Source organism: Narcine bancroftii, chromosome 10, assembly GCF_036971445.1.
Source record: "Narcine bancroftii isolate sNarBan1 chromosome 10, sNarBan1.hap1, whole genome shotgun sequence".
NCBI lineage: Eukaryota > Metazoa > Chordata > Chondrichthyes > Torpediniformes > Narcinidae > Narcine > Narcine bancroftii.
Genome location: NC_091478.1, coordinates 29,284,429 through 29,302,592, shown reverse-complemented (window position 1 = coordinate 29,302,592; position 18,164 = coordinate 29,284,429). Strand labels below are relative to the sequence as shown.

The following is an 18,164-nucleotide window of genomic DNA, read 5'->3' as shown; positions in this document are numbered from 1 at the left end:
CACATGTATCCGGGGAGCATTGCAACCGTTCAGTGTTACATCACCAATCAGCCTGAGGGAAGTGCATTAAGCTGTTGTGGGCTGTGCAGAGCCCAGCTGAGTTGACCCTCAGGCAGACACACTGCATGTCAGATGCTGCAGGACCCACTAGGATTGCTCATTCCCACTGGCTGAAGGGCAGGAGTTACTGTACCTCGACTCTGACTCCTCCCCCTCGTGTTTGAGGAACCTGAGAAAAAACAGCAACAAGATGTTAGTTGGGATTCACAATGTACCAGAACATGCTGAGATACAGAGCAACTCTCCCCCACTGTCCCATCACACTCCCTCAAGGTCAGACACAGAGTAAACCTCCCTCTGTACTGTCCTATCACACACTATTTGGGTCAGACACTGAGCAAAGCTCCTTCTATTCAACACCATCACATATTCCCAGGGTCAGACACAGAGTGATGCTCCCTTCACACAATCCCATCACACACTCCCAGAGTCAGACACAGAGTGAAGCTCCCTCTGCATCGTCTTAACACACATACCCAGAGCAGGAACAGGATGAATTAGACACAGGGCAAAGCTCGAGGACTGCCAGTATGGATGTTGAGTATTGTTTCCCTAGGGTGGAGGATCTAGAACCAGGATCAGAATTTCAAAAGTGACCACCTATTTCAGACAGAGAAGTGGGGAATTTCTACACTCTGAGGGTGCTAGACCTTTGAAACTCTTCCCCCAAGAGATATTGGGTTGAGGTCACTGAATATGAAAGAGCTTCAGTGTGTCAGGAGAGGAAACAATCCGCTGGACCAGCCCCAGACCAGGGCAGATAACTCCAGCAGTCTGTGACCAACCTACCCCTGAGGACATTCACCCAATCCCCTCCTGCCTTCAGGTCCCCTTCCCAAATTGGCAGCCAGTCCTGTGCCCAAAGGTGATCCTAGTACTCTTGAGTTTCTGTAATAGGAATTACAGTTCATCCTTACTGTAGTCTTTTCTTGAAAATTCGGGAGAAGAATTTCCACTGGAACTTCCTGCAAAAAACTAGTTCAGTAAATTGTTCAGAACCTCAGAGATACTCCCAGTTCCATCCAACCTTTCTTCTCTTTTTCTCTCCCCTATCGTCCTCTCCCTTGTCTTGTCTATCTCTCCCCCTCCCTCTCCCCTTCTACCCTCCTCTCTCCCCGCCCCCATTCTCTATCCCCATCCCACTCCATCTCCCTATAGTCTAACTTCCTCTTTGTTGTCGCCCTTTTTTTACCATCCCTTTCTCCCCTCTCTTCCTTTCTTCCTCTCCCTTCCCTTCTCTCACACTCACACACACTCTCTTTCATCACATCTGATATACCCTCATATCCTCCATTCCGGCTGATGGCAGTTTTCCGTTCAAGTGTAGTTTCTGGTGAGATTGAAAGTGAGGAGCTTGGGAATCGTGTACGGGAATATCCCCCAGAGGAGCCTCGACCTGCTGTTGGGATATAAATCCGAGGTCTTGGATTATTGCAAGAACCATTTCCCCAGTTTCAAGTCTTCCCCTCTCTCCCCATCTCTTTGTCTTCTCCCTCCACTCCCATCTCCTATCTTACTTCCCCATCCCCTCTCTCTGCACCGCTCCCCACAATGTCTCCCCTCACTTTGCCTCTCACCTCTCTGGCACTCCGTCACATCTCCCTCCATTCTTTCCCCATTTCCTCCTCAACTCACTCTACCCTCACCCCCACACTTCTGCTCACCCTCATCCCACTCTACTGCCCTTCCTTTGTTGATCATCCTCAATTTTACCTCTCCCTCATTTCAGCTCCTCACTCTCTCCCACCCCCCACCTTTCACATTCCCCTTACTCCTCCCATCATTCCATTTCCATCAGCTCTCTGCTTCACACCCTTCCCACTTCCTCCACTCATTCACCATCCTCTCTCCCTCCCTTTCCCTTTACTCACTCACAATCCTGCTTTGTCATTCCATCCTCCCCTTCCTCCCTCCCCTCGCTTTTTCCCTCTATCACCCATCTTCATATTTTTCCCCTCATTCCTCTCATATTCTTCTCTCATTCTCAATCCCCCCTCTCTCCCTCTCGTTTTCCCCAACCTCCCCTCCAACTCCCCTAGCTCCTTCTCTCCCCTCTCCCTTGTCTCCCCCTGCCCCAGAGCTCTTACTTGCAATGAGATAGCTGTTGGATGATCCAACGATATCTGCTCCGTACCCTGGTACGTGTCCAGTTCTCCGAGATGAGGAACTGGAGCTGTACGCGGATCCTGTTAGAATTATACAGAGAATGTCCTTCATCCATTTACAAACTTGGGTGCAGCATTTATTTCCCAGGCCAAGTCAACCAAACTTTGGCCTCAGAGAGCAGGAAGGAATGGAGAGCTGTTTCCAAGGTAAGGTGTGTGGACATGCAGTTTGGGAAGGATTCTGTTTTCAAGGGGATTTTCTGGTGGTTCCCAGAGTAAGGACAGACTGGAGGATCTGGTGTTGTTGGTGTGGAGGAGGTTCCAGGGACTGGAGAGACTGGTTCAAGGAGGGGAAAAGGTAAAAGGACAAGTTGTAAGGAAACAGGCAGAATGACACTGAATGGAAGAGCAAGTGTGGGGTGATGGGCCAAATGACCTCTACTGCTCTGACCCTGATGTGTGAGTCCTGCTGCTCCATGGTAATGGTCCGCAGTGGAACCAAACGCACTGCGATCATCACCCTGAGCTGTTGAGGGTGAGGCCAGACTAATGCCAGTCCCCACACTCAGTGATCACCCTCCCCCAACCCAACCTGTCTTGCTCCGTCTGATGGGGGATATCCCCAGGGATGGAGATGGGAGGGGGTGACTTACGTGGTGGCAGAGATGTCACCTTGGTGGACAGCTGCTCACTGAAAACTATGGCAGAAGAGAGAACATCAGCACAATGTATGTTTTCAGACCCATTACATTTTCCCACCCTTTCACCCCACCCTCTCCCATTCCCTCACCACCCCCACCCCTCATCACCCACATCTTATCACCCTCCTACCTGTCACCCTCTTATCCCCCTCTTCTACCCCATCCCCACCCCTCACCTAACCACCTCACCACTATCATCCCCTCCCACCACCCCATCACTGCCCCACCCATCACCCCCACTCCCTCATCGCCCACTCACTCCCCCATCCCCTCACCTTTCCACATTTCACCACCACCACCCCCTCATCTCCCATTTCCTCTCCATCCACCCCCTCACTGCTCCCTCCTCACCCCTTCCCATCCCCTCTGCCCTGCCTCTCACCTTCCCAACCCCTCACCGCCACCACTCCCTCACCCTTTCCCAAGCCTTCCCTCCACCCCATACTGCCCTCATTCCCTCACCCCCACCACCTCATTGCCCACATCACCTTACACTCCATTCCCTCACCCTCCACCCCCTCACAGCTCCCATGCCCTCACACCCCCATCCCCTTACCCACCCACCCTATCATTTCCCCCCCCCAACCCCACCTCTTCTCCGCCCTCACCTCCAGCTGGCACTTACCATTTTCAGTGTAGTCTCCTCGATCTATCCTCTTTCGTCCGTGCTCACTTTCAAAGGTTCCTGGGAAGAGCGAGATGGCTGAGTTAGATTTTTACATCGGAGAGACCCCATATCAGAGGAGACTGGACCCAAGCCTGCCCTCTGATCCAGGTACCCGAGAACATGAGAACCAGGAGCAGGAGCCATCCATCTGGCCCATCAAGCCTGTTCTCCCATTCAGAGAAATCCCTGTGCATTTAGCTCCACTTACTTGCCTTTTCCCTGTAACTCTTAATTCCCCAGCTTTGCAAAATCTATCTGTGTCTTAAATATATTCAATGAGGCAGTTTCTACTGCATTCTTGGGCATAGAATTCTGCAGATTCACAACTCATGGAGAAACAGTTCCTCCTCATCTCCATCCTAAATCTGCTCCCCAAATCTCGAGGCTTAGTTCTAGTCCTCCCCACCAATAGAAACAACTTATCTACCTCTATCTTATCCATACATTTCATAATGTTATCTATAAGATTCCCTCTCATTCTTCTAAATTCCAGTGAGTGCAGTCCTAGACGATTCAACATCTCCTCATAGGCTAACCCTCTCAACTCCAGAATCAACCCAGTAAATCTCCTCTGCATCATCTCCAAAGCCAGTACATTCTTTCTGAAGTAAGGAGACCAGAACTGCATACAGTACTCCAGGACCGGCCTCACCAGTACCTTGAACAGTTGCATCATAACCTCCCTGCTCTTAAATTTCATCCTTCTAGCAATGAAGGTCAACATTCCATTTACCTTCTTGATAGACTGATGCACCTGCAAACCAACCTTTTGCAATTCATGTACAACACTCCCAAGCCCTTCTGCTTGCTTAGTGGTTCCTTGTTGCTTTTTAAAGTTTTAATGTTCTTCCAGTTTCACATTACTCTTGGTGACTTTGTACACATGAGCTTATAGTTTGATGCCATCCTTTTTTCCTCAGTTATCCAAGTTATCTCTACCCACCTCAGTCTATGCTTTTAACTGGAAAGTACTTTTGCTGAAGACTGTGAAAAATCTCTAAAAGTTTTACACTGCTTCTCACTGTCCCTCCATGTATTACCAGTCTACACTAGCCAAGTCTTTCCTCATCCAGTAGTAGTCTCCCATTGCTGTGGTTTATGACTACACCCTGCACCCTGATACAACCCTAGCATGATTCTTCACCTCTCCTGTTGCTTGTTGTCTCCTACCAGCGACACTGTACACACATACAAACATTCCCAGCCCCAGCCACCTACCAGAGTCGAGGTGATCAGTGTGGGTCAGTTTGTGATAATTTCCAACAACCTCCATTTCATTATTTGCTGTAGAAAGAAGGAAAGGGAAATCCATTAATCTTGCTCAGATGGGTACATGCCCTGGTGCACGGATCCTTGAGCCTCAGGGTCTGAGACACGGGATGGAAGGTGGCTGGACATCTGGGTTCTCTTGGCAGTCAACAGCCAAACAAGCCATCTGCAGGCCATCCCACACCATCTCACAGCCAATTAAACTTGTAACAAAGCAAATGCAGCACCAATATCTGCACAGCAGGATCCCATAAATGGTTCTCTGGCAGGCCCAGAGACGGTTCGACACACCTTTGCAAAGGCTGTAAATTTGGATGTGAGAGATGTGTTGAGCAGGAGCTGTCCTCTCCAGAGCCTAGGGTTGGAGGCAGTGTGGACACCAACTGCTGCAAGGGGTGGGAAGGGTGAACAGAATGCAACACTTCCTCACCAGGACATGGTTCTGCAGGCAAAGAAATATCTTCCCTGAGAGGCTGGGGTCCAGCAGTGCCTGTATCCCTGATCACATTTAGAGCTGGCAGTGGACCCCTCACACTCTCTGAAAGCAGGGAGGCAAGTCAGTCAGTTCTTCACGGGGCAGGTGGAGAATTCAGGAATCGGGGATTGTAGTCATGTGATCAGCCATGATAGCATTGAATGGTGGAGCAGGCCAAAGAACTGAATGATCTCTGCTAATTCATTGGTTTCTCTGATTTAAAATGTTCCCTTGTGCTGCCTTAGTTTCAGGAGGTGGATAATGTTCCTCAGTGCCATTCACTTCTGTGATGATGATCCATCAAAGTTTACCTTTAATTCCAATCCAACATACCACAGTGGATGTGCCCAACCACACCAGAAACACCAAATACAAGTGGGATGACTAGGCAAGGGTTGTGGGCCTGTTAACCAGTGGTCCCAATAGCAGATGGTGTTGGGCCCAGGGACAGGGATTGGTTGTTGACCAGCAGAGCCTGTAGAGGATGGTTTTGGACCCAGCTGCCCACATTCCCTCTCAGACTGGATGAGGTTGGGTGGTCCGAGAGCTGGGCGAGGCTGGGTGGTCTGAGAGCCAGGCGAGGCTGAGTGGTCCGAGAGCCGGGCAAGGATGGGTGGTCCAAGAGCCAGTGGTGATCTGAGAGCCGGGCGAAGGCAGGTGGTCTGAGAGTCAGGCAAGGGAGGGTGGTCTGAGAGCTGGGCAAGGGTGAGTAGTCTGAAAGCAGGAGACAGGGAGCTTCCAGGGTGCTGTTCAACAAACAATGAGGAAGATCCTCTTGTGAGGGGTCTGCACTAAGGCACAGGAGGCAGTGGTGTGAATACTGGGAAACAGGAGTATGGAGAGAGGGCAGGATGAACATTGTGGACCAAATGGCCAGATTCTATCACTACAATTCTTTCTGGTGTTGGGATTTGAATAAAAGTTGGGCTTCAGTTCTACTGATGGTTGAATGGGCATGGGATGTAGCTTGAAGTGCAGAAAAAATTCTCCAGCCCTGTACCTTGCTGGAGAAGAGTGGTGGGAGCAGACATTTGATTATTTTTAAGGTAGAAATTATGAAATCCTCGATAACTAAAGTCACAGAACAGGAAGCCACAATGGTCAGCTCTGGTGAGAAAGTGCACTCCAACTCCTGTTATGAGTGTATCCCTATGTTCTCTCCACCCTTCTCTACCTATAACATAAAACATTGTTTGATTTCACCTTATCCTGAGCAAAGGTCTCGAGATGAAACATTATCCCAGTTCCTCTCTCCACAGAAGCTGCCCGCCTGTGAAGTATTCTCAACAGTTACTGTTCTGGATTTAACATGCCCACTCAGGGTTTCCAGGAAATGTAGCCCAGTCACCCTGGGACACGATCAATCCAGAGGTGAACACAGGAGGTGGAAGGACATGTGAAGGAAGGGACATCTCCTCCATCACATCTGACACACCCAGACACCTCCTCTGTGTGGGGAGCCACTCTGGTATCATTGACTAGTTGGAGGACTTACCAATAGGTGTAATGGAGATGAACCAGGGGACAAACCAATTCAAAAAGAGAACATTCTGGTGGAAACTAATGGAATTACACCAGTTAAATCCACCCACATTCCAGCAATTGGGAGGCACGGGCGATGTTCTTGGCTTCTGAACAGCTTCAGTTGTTTGGAAAGACAAGAATGTAAGTGAGGATAGAGAGGAAAACAAGGGAGCTACAGAGGTTCATTGGGTGGTGTAAGTGTTGAACAAGCTGCCAGAGGAAGTGGTCAGATCTGAGACAATTACAGTGGCTAGAGGTCATTTAGACAGGTATAGGACAGGAAAGGTTAAGAGGCTAATGGGCTGAACACAGGCAAATGGGACCAGCTTGGTTGGCATGGACAAGATGGCCGAAGGGCTTGTGTCCGTGCTGTCGAACTCCATGCCCCAACACCAAGTGTCAGAAGCATGCTGAGGCCCTCTCTGAAGGACACTGTGACACACACTCGCCAGCATTGCAGACTCATGGCAGCTTCATAGTCAGTGTAGTTCTATGAATGGAACATTGTGAAAATCAAAGGGTTGGTTACCTGATTAGATAAAGGGGAATTTCCTAAAGGCATTTGACTGGGCAGAACACAATGGCTGTAATGTGGGAAGATCTCCTGGAATTGGGTTGACTTATACAAGGAAGAGGGATGGTTCCAATCCAGAAAGCAGAGACGGGGGACAAATGTGTTGCCCTGTAGTCAGTGGTGGGGGACGGCTGAGGTCTTTCCTGGGACCTCAGCTCCCACTCACATCGACACCTCATCTCCTCCTTCGGATTTGGGACAGCTCTACCTTGTGAAATGAGAATCCGGAGGGGATGGAAGGGAATGCAGAGAGAGGGTGATCCCTGGATTAGGCTACCAGTCTAGACAAGGAGCCTAACTCTCAGACACACTGGGTTAAAGGAGATATCCCAGCAGGGTGAGGCCATTCAGCCTAGCCAGTCTGTACTGACTGTTCTCTGACATGCCTCCTCCCGAACTTCCTTTGCTGCTTGTCCAGGGCCCACACCTCAGCTCCCCAGTGGAAACATCTCTCCACTGCTTACACCCCAGGGCATCAACACCTTCTCACTTCCTCCTTCATAGCCCTTCCCCATCACAGCTCCTCCCCCATAACAGCCCCTCCCTCAACACCCACTACCCTATCACTCATTCCCCCCTCTTTGATCACTCACTCCCCCTCCTCGATCACTCACTCCTCCCCTCCTCAGTCAATCACTCCCCCTCCTCAATCACTCCCCCTCTTCGATCAATCACTCCCCTTCCTTGATCACTCACTCCCCCTCCTTGATCACTCACTCCCCCTCCTTGATCACTCACTCCCCCTCCTTGATCACTCACTCCCCCTCCTTGATCACTCACTCCCCCTCCTTGATCACTCACTCCCCGATCGCTCATTCCCTTGATCACACACTCCCCCTTCTTGATCACACTCCCCCCTCCTCAATCACACACTCCCCCTCCTCGATCAACCACTCCCTCGATCAATCACTCCCTTGATCACTTACTCCCCTAGATCACTCTCCCCCGATCACTCTCTCCCCACTCGATCAATCACTCCCCTCCTCGATCACTCACTCCCCACCTTGATCAATCATTCCCCCTTCTCAATCAATCACTCCCCCCTCCCTCAATGGAGACACGGATCTATAAAACACGGTAACATTTGGACATGAAAGTTAAACTCTGCCTGAGATTCCAGAAGCTGAACTCTGGAATTTCTGATGATTCAACAAACTGTGGCATTATTCACTATGGGGATGGATGGGAGAGATAAGGATAGTGGGGGATGTGGGGAGAGGGTAGAATGAATGGGAGGGTGGGCAAGGGATGGGGAGATAGAGTGGGTGTGGGATGCGGGAGAGTGATTGGATGTGGAGAAAGTGGGGCTTGGATAGATGGGGAGAAAAGATGGGGAAAGATGGAGAAAGTGGTGGGATTGAGAATAGCATGGGATTGGATCACATCGGGTGGGATGGAGTCAGATTGGGTGGGATTGAGGATAGTGTGGGATGGGGTTGGATCAGGTGGGATGGGATTGGATCAGGTGGGATCGGGTGGGATCGCTGGAGTTGGGGAAGCAGCCTACCTGCCACCAGACCGCTGTGTCTCGGGAGTGGGTGCGCTGCAGACTGCGTTTGCTGATGAGCTGCCTGCCCTTATGCAGTGAGGAGGAAGGTGTGATCTCTGAGTCGCTGCCTTGGAATGCCTTCCTTCTCTCTGCCACACCGCAGCCTGCCTCTGTGTGTTCTGGGAGGAGGCTCCTTTGTTCAGGCAAAGTCTCAATTTGCAGGGAGTGAGTGAGCCTCACCCAGATGTACAAAGTTTGCCCTGCGGCCAAGACTTTACAAACAGCTTTACCTGTCCCTGAAATTTGAGAACACGACATTAAGCAGAAGTGGGCCATTCATCCATTCCTTCAGTACTGGTTTGCTCCACTCTCCACATTTCCTTCAGGTCCCAGATACTGGGATAAATCAATAACCCCATGCCCCCTCAACTCAATGACAAGTTGCTCAGAGCTCGACACATCAGGGACTGCAGAGGTGGTAACCTGGAGGGAGAAACATACTGCTGGAGTTTACACCTCATGTGTCTTTGGGCTGAGGAGAAATGGTCCTCATTTCAGGTTGGAATCCTGCTCCAGATCCACAGAAGCTGCTGAACCCCTGAGTTCCTCCAGTAGTTCATGTTTAGTCAAGATTGTACCATATACATTTGTGTTTCTCCAGACCCTCCCTCCTATTCCCTCCCTCCCTCAGGATCTCCCTCCCACATCCATTTCCCTGATACCTCCCTCCAATTCCCTCCCACCCTCCCTCAGGATCTCCCTCCTGCACTCACTCCCCTGGTATCTCCAATTCCCTTCCATCCTCCCTCAGGATCTCCTTCCCGTACCCACTTTCCTGATACCTCCCTCCAATTCCCTCTCAGGATCTTCCTCCCACATCCACACCCCTGGGAACTCCCTCAGATTCCCTCCTCCTTCCCTCACAATCTCCCTCCTACCGCCATTCCCCCAGGATCTCCCCAGGTCAGCTTCCTCCTCCTCTGGGATATCCCTCCATCTGGGCTCCCTCCTCCACAGGGATCTCCCTGTGAGTTTCCTCCTTCCCTTCTTCAGGATCTCCTCCATGTGTACAATGGTGGTTGCTCTTTTTGGTTTTTTTTTTACAAAGTCCCTGTTCAGCTGCTGCAAGTAAGAATGTCAGTGCATCTGTACATTGTCCAATAAATATGACAATAAACATGAGCTATCCTACCTTACCAGCACCTCCAGGCAAGCGGTTCCAGTACAGTTATAACACTGGCATCGTCCCAACTGTGGAACATCAGCCAGCACCATCAGTCAGTCCATGCAGCCCCTCACCCACCTGGTAAAGTCTTATAAAGCTCTGCAATGGATACGCTGAACAGTGGGAAACCTTCCCCATGGGAGAGTGTCTAAAACCATTGTCTTAAAGTAGGGGTAAAAGTTACTGGGGATGGGGAGAAGAATCTGATCCTCTGGGAGATGGGTTGGAATTTCAAACACACTGCCTGAAGGGTGGTGTAGCCAGAGATTTTTGCTACTATATTAAAGTTTCTAAACTGATACTTGAATGACCAAGGCAGAGGTCCAAGGGCTGCTATATAAAGCACATCAGGAGTTTGTGGAGGTTTGATATGACATCAGAAATCCTGGCAAATTTTTTAGTTGTGTGGTGGAAAATGTGCAGACAGACTGCATCACCATCTTGTATGGGGACACCAATACCCCTGAATGTAAAGACCTGCAAAAGACACCCTAGCACATCACAGGCAAAACCCTCCCCACCATTGCGAACAGCTATCAGAGAGCAGCAGCAGTCATCAAGGATCCATACCATGCAGCACATGCTCTGTTCTCATTTCTACCATCAGGAAAGAGGTATAGGTCCCATAAGACTCACACTACCAGGTTCAGGAACAGCTGCTACCCCTCCACCATCAGACTCCTCAACAACAAACTCAATCAGGGACTCATTTAAGGTGTCTTACAATTGCACTTTCCCTTCCAGCTCCAATGTCTGTTTATTTCCACCTCTACTAGCCGAGTATTAAAAATCTGTGCTGACCAACTTACCATTGTATTCACAGATATTTTTAGTATCTCATTCCAGCAGAGCACAGTACCCCTCTGTTTCAAATAGGCGTCAATCATACTGGTGCCCAAGAAGAGAGTAGTAACCCGCTTTAATGACTATCCACTGGTAGCATTTACTTCAACGGTGATGAAAGTGATGAAGTGTTTTGAAAGGCTGGAGATGAAGCAGATCAGCTCCTGTCTGAGTGGTGATATGGATACATTCCAGATGACCTATCACAACATCAGGTCTATGGCAGATGCTATCTTACTGGTTCTACACAAAGTCCTGGAACACCTGGACAGCAAAGATGCATACATCAGGATGTCTTTATTGACTACAGTTCGGCATTTAACATCATCACCCCCTCACAACTGATCAGCAAACTCCAAGACCTGGGACTCAACACCCCACTGCGAAATTTGGATCATGGATTTCCTCACCTTCAGACTACAATTAGTGAAGATTGGTAAGAGCATCTCCTCCACAATTTCCATCAGTACCAGAGCACCACAGAGCTGTGTTATTAGCCACCTGCTCTTCTCACTTTACACCTACGACAGTGTGGCTCGTTATAACAACACCATCTACAAATTTGCCGATGATACCACGGTAGTGGGTTGTATAAAGGAAGGGGATAAGTCAACCTACAGGATGGAGATTGAAAACTTAGCTGAATGGTGCACCAACAACAACCTTTTACTCAATGTCACCAAAACAAAGGAGCTGATTGTTGATTTCAGGAAAGCCAAAGGTGTACAATCCAGTTATCATTGGTGGATCAGAGGTGGAGAGGGTGAGAAAATTTAAGTTCTTAGGAATGTCTATCTTGGAGGATCTTTCCAGGATCCAACACACCAATGGCATTGTGAAGAAAGCTCGTCAGCGCCTCTACTTCACAGGAGTTTGCGGAGGTTTGGTATGACACCAGAAACCCTAGCAAATTTCTACAGAGGTATGATGGAAAGTGTGCTGACTGGCTGCATCATGGTCTGGTATAGGGACACCTATTTACCTGAGGCGTAAAGCCCTTCAAAAGGTAGTGGACACAGCTGGGACATCATAGGCAAAACCCTCCCCACTATTGAGATCATCTACAGGGAACATTGTTGTTGGAGAGCAGCAGCAATCATCAAAGAACAGCACTACTCAGCACACACTCTGTCCTCGTCGCTACCATCAGGAAAGAGGTATAGATGCCACAAGACTTGCACCACCATGTTTAGGAACAGCTGCTACCCCTCCACCATCAGACTCCTCAACAACAAATGTAATCAGAGACTCATTTAAGGACTCTTACTTGTGCACTTTATTTTCTATGTATTGCAGTTTGTTTACATTTGTTATCATTTTACAGTTATTTACATGTTTACACTGTGTACAGTTTTTTTTCACAAATTTCACGGTTGTATGTGATGTCATATATGTACTCTGACAATAAATCTGAAGCAAGGGAGGAGAGAGAGCTGATAGAGATCTGTGAATCTTCATTAACCAGGGAGAGGTTCCAGGACAGAGTGAGTCAGGTATCATCACTGACAAGAGGATCTCAGGCCTTCTCCTGTACAGGCAGGCCTGTCTCTGTTGCTCGCAGCTCCTCTCCTAGCCCATCATCCTCTCCGAGAGCTGGAAAAACATTCCGATCTCCACACTCACTTCCCAACCCACCCACTGTACAATCTTTTATCCAAGCCCAAATGCTATAAATTTGATGGCTTCCACTCAGCCAGAGTATTATGTCACAGAGAATCTGTCCATGGATATCCACATTCCCATTCCTGATGGTATCAGCTGGAATACACATGGCTGTTCAATAGAACATTGGATTGGCTAACCAAATTGGAATTATTCCTGTGCAATTATCAATGAGGACAGGTTGGCCCCAGAGTGAGCCCATCCCATCACATACTCCCGGATCACACACTCCCACACCATCCCATCACACATTCCTGGTCACAGTCCCATACCATCACATCACACACTCCCAGGATCAGTGGTCAGACATTCCCTTCCACATCCCATCACACACTCTCAGGATCACACACTCTCATGGTCAGACACTCCCTGCAACATCCCATTACACACTCCTGTGGTCAGACACTCCCTTCTACATCCCATCATGCACTCCCGAGGTCAAAAACATCCTTCAACATCCCATCACACACTCGCCAGGTCACATATTCCTATACAGTCCTATCACACAGTCCCTGGGTCACACACTCCCACACTCCTGGAGTCAGACACTCCCTTCAACATCCCATTACATACAGTCCTGAGGTCACACACTCCCAATAGTCCCATCACATAGTTCTGGGGTCACACACTCCCACACCATCGTATCACACAGTCCAGGAGTCACACACTCCCACACCGTCCCATCTGACGGCAGTGTTCCCTGTAGATGTTCTCAATAGTGGGGAAGATTTTGCCAGTGACGTCCAAGGCTGTGTTCACTATCTTTTGGAGGGCTTTACGATCAGGGATATTGGTGTCCCCATACCAGACTATGATGCAGCCAGTCAGCACACTTTCCACCACACATCTGGTGTCATACCAAACCTCCACAAACTCCTGAGGAAGTAGAGCCCCTGATGTGCTTTCTTCACGATACTATTAGTGTGTTGGGACCTGGAAAGATCCTCCAAGATAATGACTCCCAAAAACTTAAAATTTGCTCATCCTCTCCACTCTGATCACTGGATTGTACACCTTTAGCTTTCCTTTCCTGAAGTCAACAATCAGCTCCATTGTTTTGGTGACATTGAGTAAAAGGTTGTTGTCGTGCACCATTCAGCTAAGTTTTCAATCTCCATCCTGTAGGTTGACTCATCCTTTAGACATCCCACACCATGATATTTTTGGCAAATTTGTAGATGGTGTTATTGTCATAGGTATAAAGTGAGAAGAGCAGGGGGCTAAGAACACAGCCCTGTGGTGCTCCAGTACTGATGGAGATTGTGGAGGAGATGTTCTTATCAATCTTCACTGATTATGGTCTGGAGGTGAGGAAATCCATGATCCAATTACACAGTGGAGTGTTGAGTCCCAGACCTTGGAGTTTGCTGATCAGTTTTGAGGGGATGATGATGTTAAATGCCAAACTGTGGTCGATAAAGACATCCTGATGTATGCATCTTTGCTGTCCAGGGCTTTGTGTAGAGCTAGTGAGATGGCATCCGCCATAGACCTGTTCCTATGATAGGCAAACTGGAATGCATCCATGTCACCGCTCAGACAGGAAATGATATGATTCATCACCAGCTTTTCAAAACATTCATCACTGTTGATGTAAGAGCTACTTGTCGATAGTCATTAATGCAGGTTACTATACTCTTCTTGGGTACCGGTATGATTGATGCCTGTTTGAAACAGGTAGTTACCATACCATACTGGAGTGAGATATTGAAGATATCTGTGGATAGGTCTTATCCAGACCTGTGGATTTATCCATCATCCTGCATCCTGGGTCAGTTCCTCCCTCAGAGTGACCTCTCCGTCTCCGGATCAACCATATCCCATCCCCGAACCCCTGATCTTCAACATCCTTCTCTTCGGTGTAAACAGATGAAAAGTATTCATTTTGGTGCTTGCCTACATCCCCGGCTCCTCACGCACAATTCCTGTGGTCTGCAAGGAGACTGTCTCTTTTCCTGGGTCCTCCCTCACTCCTAATGTAGAGAAACTCAGGCACTCCAGATCAAAGCAAACCCTCAACAGGGGCAGCAACAGAGAGCAAAGAAGATGGGCACCAAGGTGGGCACAGTGGGGGCTAGGCACTGAGGACACGGGTGGGCAGAGGAGTGAGACTGTCTGGGCAGTCGGGGCAGAGGGTCTGGGCATTGTGGAGTGGGCACAGGGTGTGGGCACTGTATGGGTTGAGGGAATTGGGTGTGCATCTGTGAGGTGGACAACAGGGTGGATGTGGATCCCGGGGCCAGATTGGGTCAACACACTGAATCCCAGATTAATGTCAGCGAAGAATCATTTAAAATTGAGACAGTGAGAAGGGAGAAGAGGTGGCTCCTCAGGCCAGAACTCCCTCCAATGTAGGCACCAGAGTGTGGAGCCTGGAGATGGGCAAGGTCCTGAATGAATATTGCTCATCTGCATTTACTGTGGAGAGAAGGCACAGAATTAAGGGACATGGAAGGGGATGTCCTGGAGGTGAATCCCAGGGTCTGGCCAAGTTAATGGGAAGGCAGGAAAGAAATGACAAGAACCCAACTGCAGATGAGGGGCTTGAGGACTGGTGGGAAAATGTATCTCTATTTAAGAAAGGTAGCAAGAACAAGCTTCAACTCCCAATCACCACCTGCTCCCAACTACCTTCCACTCCAATCCACCTCCTGCTCTCAGCCATCAACCGCTCCCAAACATTAACTGCTTCCAATCTCCTCCCACTCTAAACCTTAACCTGCTCCTAACCACCTCCCACTCTCAACCATCAACTGGTCCCAAACATCAACCGCTCCCAACCATTAAATGCTTCCAATCTCCTCCCACTCTAAACCTTAACCTGCTCCTAACCACCTCCCACTCTCAACCATCAACTGGTCCAAAACATCAACCGCTCCCAAACATCAACTGCTTCCAGCCTTCTCCTGCTCTAAACTATATCCCACTCCCAACTACCTCCCCATCCAACCATCTCCCTCACCCAACCAGGTCACACAGGACCTCAGGAACTGAGTTACAGGAAAAATTTATACAGGTTAGGACTTTATTCCCTGGAGCATAAAAGAATGAAGGGAGATTTAATAAAGGTATACAAAATTATGATGGGTATACATAGAACACTGCAGCACAGTACAGGCCTTTCAGCTCTCTATGTTGTGTCGACCCATACAGTCTATTTTTTTAAAAAGTACTAAACCCTCCCTACCTCTATTTTTGTTTCATCCATGTTCCTGTCTTTGAGTCTCTTAAATGCCCCTAATGTTTCAGCCTCCATCACCATCCCTGGTAAGGCATTCCAGGCACCCTCTGCATAAAAACACCTGCCCTTGATGTCCCCCCTAAACCTCCCCCTCTCTACTTTGTAATGACCTCTGGTGTTACCTATTCCTGTCCTGGAAAACAGGTGCTGGCTATCCATCCTATCTATGCCTCTCATAATCTTATAGACCTTCATGAAGTCTCCTCTCATCCTTCTACATTCCAAAACAAAATGTCTCAGCTCTGCTAACCTTGCCTCATATATAAATAAAGCAAGTAGGCTATTCCACTGAGGTTGGGTGAGATACAAACCAGAGGACATGAGTTAAGGGTGAAAAGGGAAAAGTTTAGGGGGAACTTCTTCACACAGAGAGTGGGGAACGAGCAGCCAGCTGAAGTGATGAATGCAGGCTCAATTTTGACATTTAAGAAGAATTTGGATAGGTACATGGATGGGAGGGGTATGGAGGTCTATTGTCCAGATGCAGGTCATTGAGACTAGGGAGAACAATAGTTCGGCACTGACTAGAAGGGCTAAGGGGCCTATTTCTGTGCTGCAATGTTCTATAGTTCTCACGGCTCCCACTCCAAGCCAGCTGCCGCTCCACCTGCAGTCCCAGGGATAGCTGCAAGCTCTGGCACAATGCTCCGGGTGTGTCCCACTGTCTGATGCCTGGTGAATCACAAGACTGATTCACGGTTCCCTACGACTCACCCACAGGGTATGTGGAGTGAACATGTCATGAGAGAATGCTCCACTTCCCCAGGCTTCACCACTCTATCTCAGCAGGCCAGCTCATCTCCATGGCTTGACCGAAGGATCCCACCCCATCAGGAGCAGCTCCAGGGTGGTCTGGAGCAGAATCTTCAGCACATTATCCAAAATATTTAAAGTTAATTTGCAACCCTGCCCGTTGACTGCAATATTTGGAATCTCTGATAACTCCCTAAATTCCCTGCAGAAAGATGCGGTAGTATTTACATTCCTATTAGCCAAGCATCTAATCTTGTGACTGGGGTCCTCCTATTACACAATGAATTAATGATATCAGTTTCTTTATTAAACTGGAGAAAATCATAGCATGGGGAGGGTCTTGGGGGCATTCCTGATCATCCAACCTCCATTGTTGGGCTGATCATGTCTGGAGAGGGCAGAGGAGATTCACCTAGGGACTGTCCAGGAAGGAGCATCTCAGTAATGAGAAGAGGCAGGAGGGGTTGGGCCTGGTTTCCCTGAAGCAGAGAATGTTGAGGGCAGATCTAATAGATGTGAATAGAAATTACCTGAGCGGCTTATGCGGGAGACCGCAAGGAGATTCCCCAATAGCAGAGGAGTCCAATACCAGAGGCAGAGATTTAGGGTGAGGGGAAGTGAGAGGTGGAGTAGAGACCCACAACATTCACAATAAACCCTGGGGAGCACCAAGGTGGAAAAAGATGGAATAGTTTCTCAATGCTGAAGGCCTAGCTTCCATCTTGTCTGATTAACTGATGTCTGAACTGAATTAAACTGTGACATGCACTGACAACTCAGTGGTGCTCAATACAGTAAAAAATTGGCACCAGATTAGTCGATACTTTAAGTGGACAGTGGCATCTGTTCAGGGTCCCTTAAATAACAATCACTCACCTTCAGTCACTGATTCTTTTTTTATATACATGGCAAACTTAAGTATCAAATGTCCTCAAGATCATTACGCAGATGGAGTGTTTAGCAGTTTCACCTATCTGTCACATACATATGGCTCACCTGCATCACACTTGTATCGTTACTGTACTTTCAGATTCGACATTTTATTTCAAAGGCTTTCCAAAATTTCCCTCAGTTACTTGCCAAACAAGCCTGCGAAGATCTAAAATCAGCTTATCCAGGAGTTAGAGGGTCAATTTCAAAAATTTATAGTTGTATTTTGTAAAGTAAAAGTCATTCACTTTCCAAAATAAAGATAGAATAGTAGCAAGAAATGTAAATTGAAGATAAACTGTGGGAAGAGACTACTGGATCCCAAGCAAGCTTTCATTCAGTTTAAGGAGCTGCACAGAGTTCACTTTTCAAAATCCAGACTGTCAGCCATTAATCCTAAAAAAGAGGACAAATGCATTCGGTGTAATAGCTCCCCTTGCCACCCAAGTCGTGTGTTTTATCAGTGCCCTAAAATACAAGGGTGGTCTGGAGCAGAATCTTCAGCAAATTATCCAAAATATTTAAAGTTAATTTGCAACCCTGCCCGTTGACTGCAATATTTGGAATCTCTGATAACTCCCTAAATTCCCTGCAGAAAGATGCGGTAGTATTTACATACCTATTAGCCAAGCTGGATCTTCAGCAG

General features: G+C 48.3%; 1 protein-coding gene across 6 annotated transcripts in view; it reads right to left on the bottom strand.

Annotated features, from left to right (window-relative positions):
• LOC138744366 (collagen alpha-1(XVII) chain-like) overlaps positions 1-18,164 on the bottom strand; it is a 115,046-nt gene that overhangs the window by 63,133 nt on the left and 33,749 nt on the right. For 4 of the 6 annotated variants that reach the window (XM_069900406.1, XM_069900411.1, XM_069900407.1 and 1 more), the window contains 8 exons: positions 8,883-9,160; positions 4,752-4,817; positions 3,492-3,551; positions 2,819-2,863; positions 2,148-2,246; positions 1,340-1,459; positions 978-1,025; positions 194-229 (listed from right to left, as the gene is read on the bottom strand). In XM_069900406.1, the coding sequence (XP_069756507.1) occupies positions 194-229; positions 978-1,025; positions 1,340-1,459; positions 2,148-2,246; positions 2,819-2,863; positions 3,492-3,551; positions 4,752-4,806 (463 nt within the window). In that variant the 5' untranslated portion in view covers positions 4,807-4,817; positions 8,883-9,160. The remainder of the gene's footprint in view (positions 1-193; positions 230-977; positions 1,026-1,339; positions 1,460-2,147; positions 2,247-2,818; positions 2,864-3,491; positions 3,552-4,751; positions 4,818-8,882; positions 9,161-18,164) is intronic. The other 2 variants (XM_069900410.1, XM_069900412.1) reach the window with 2 other exon arrangements.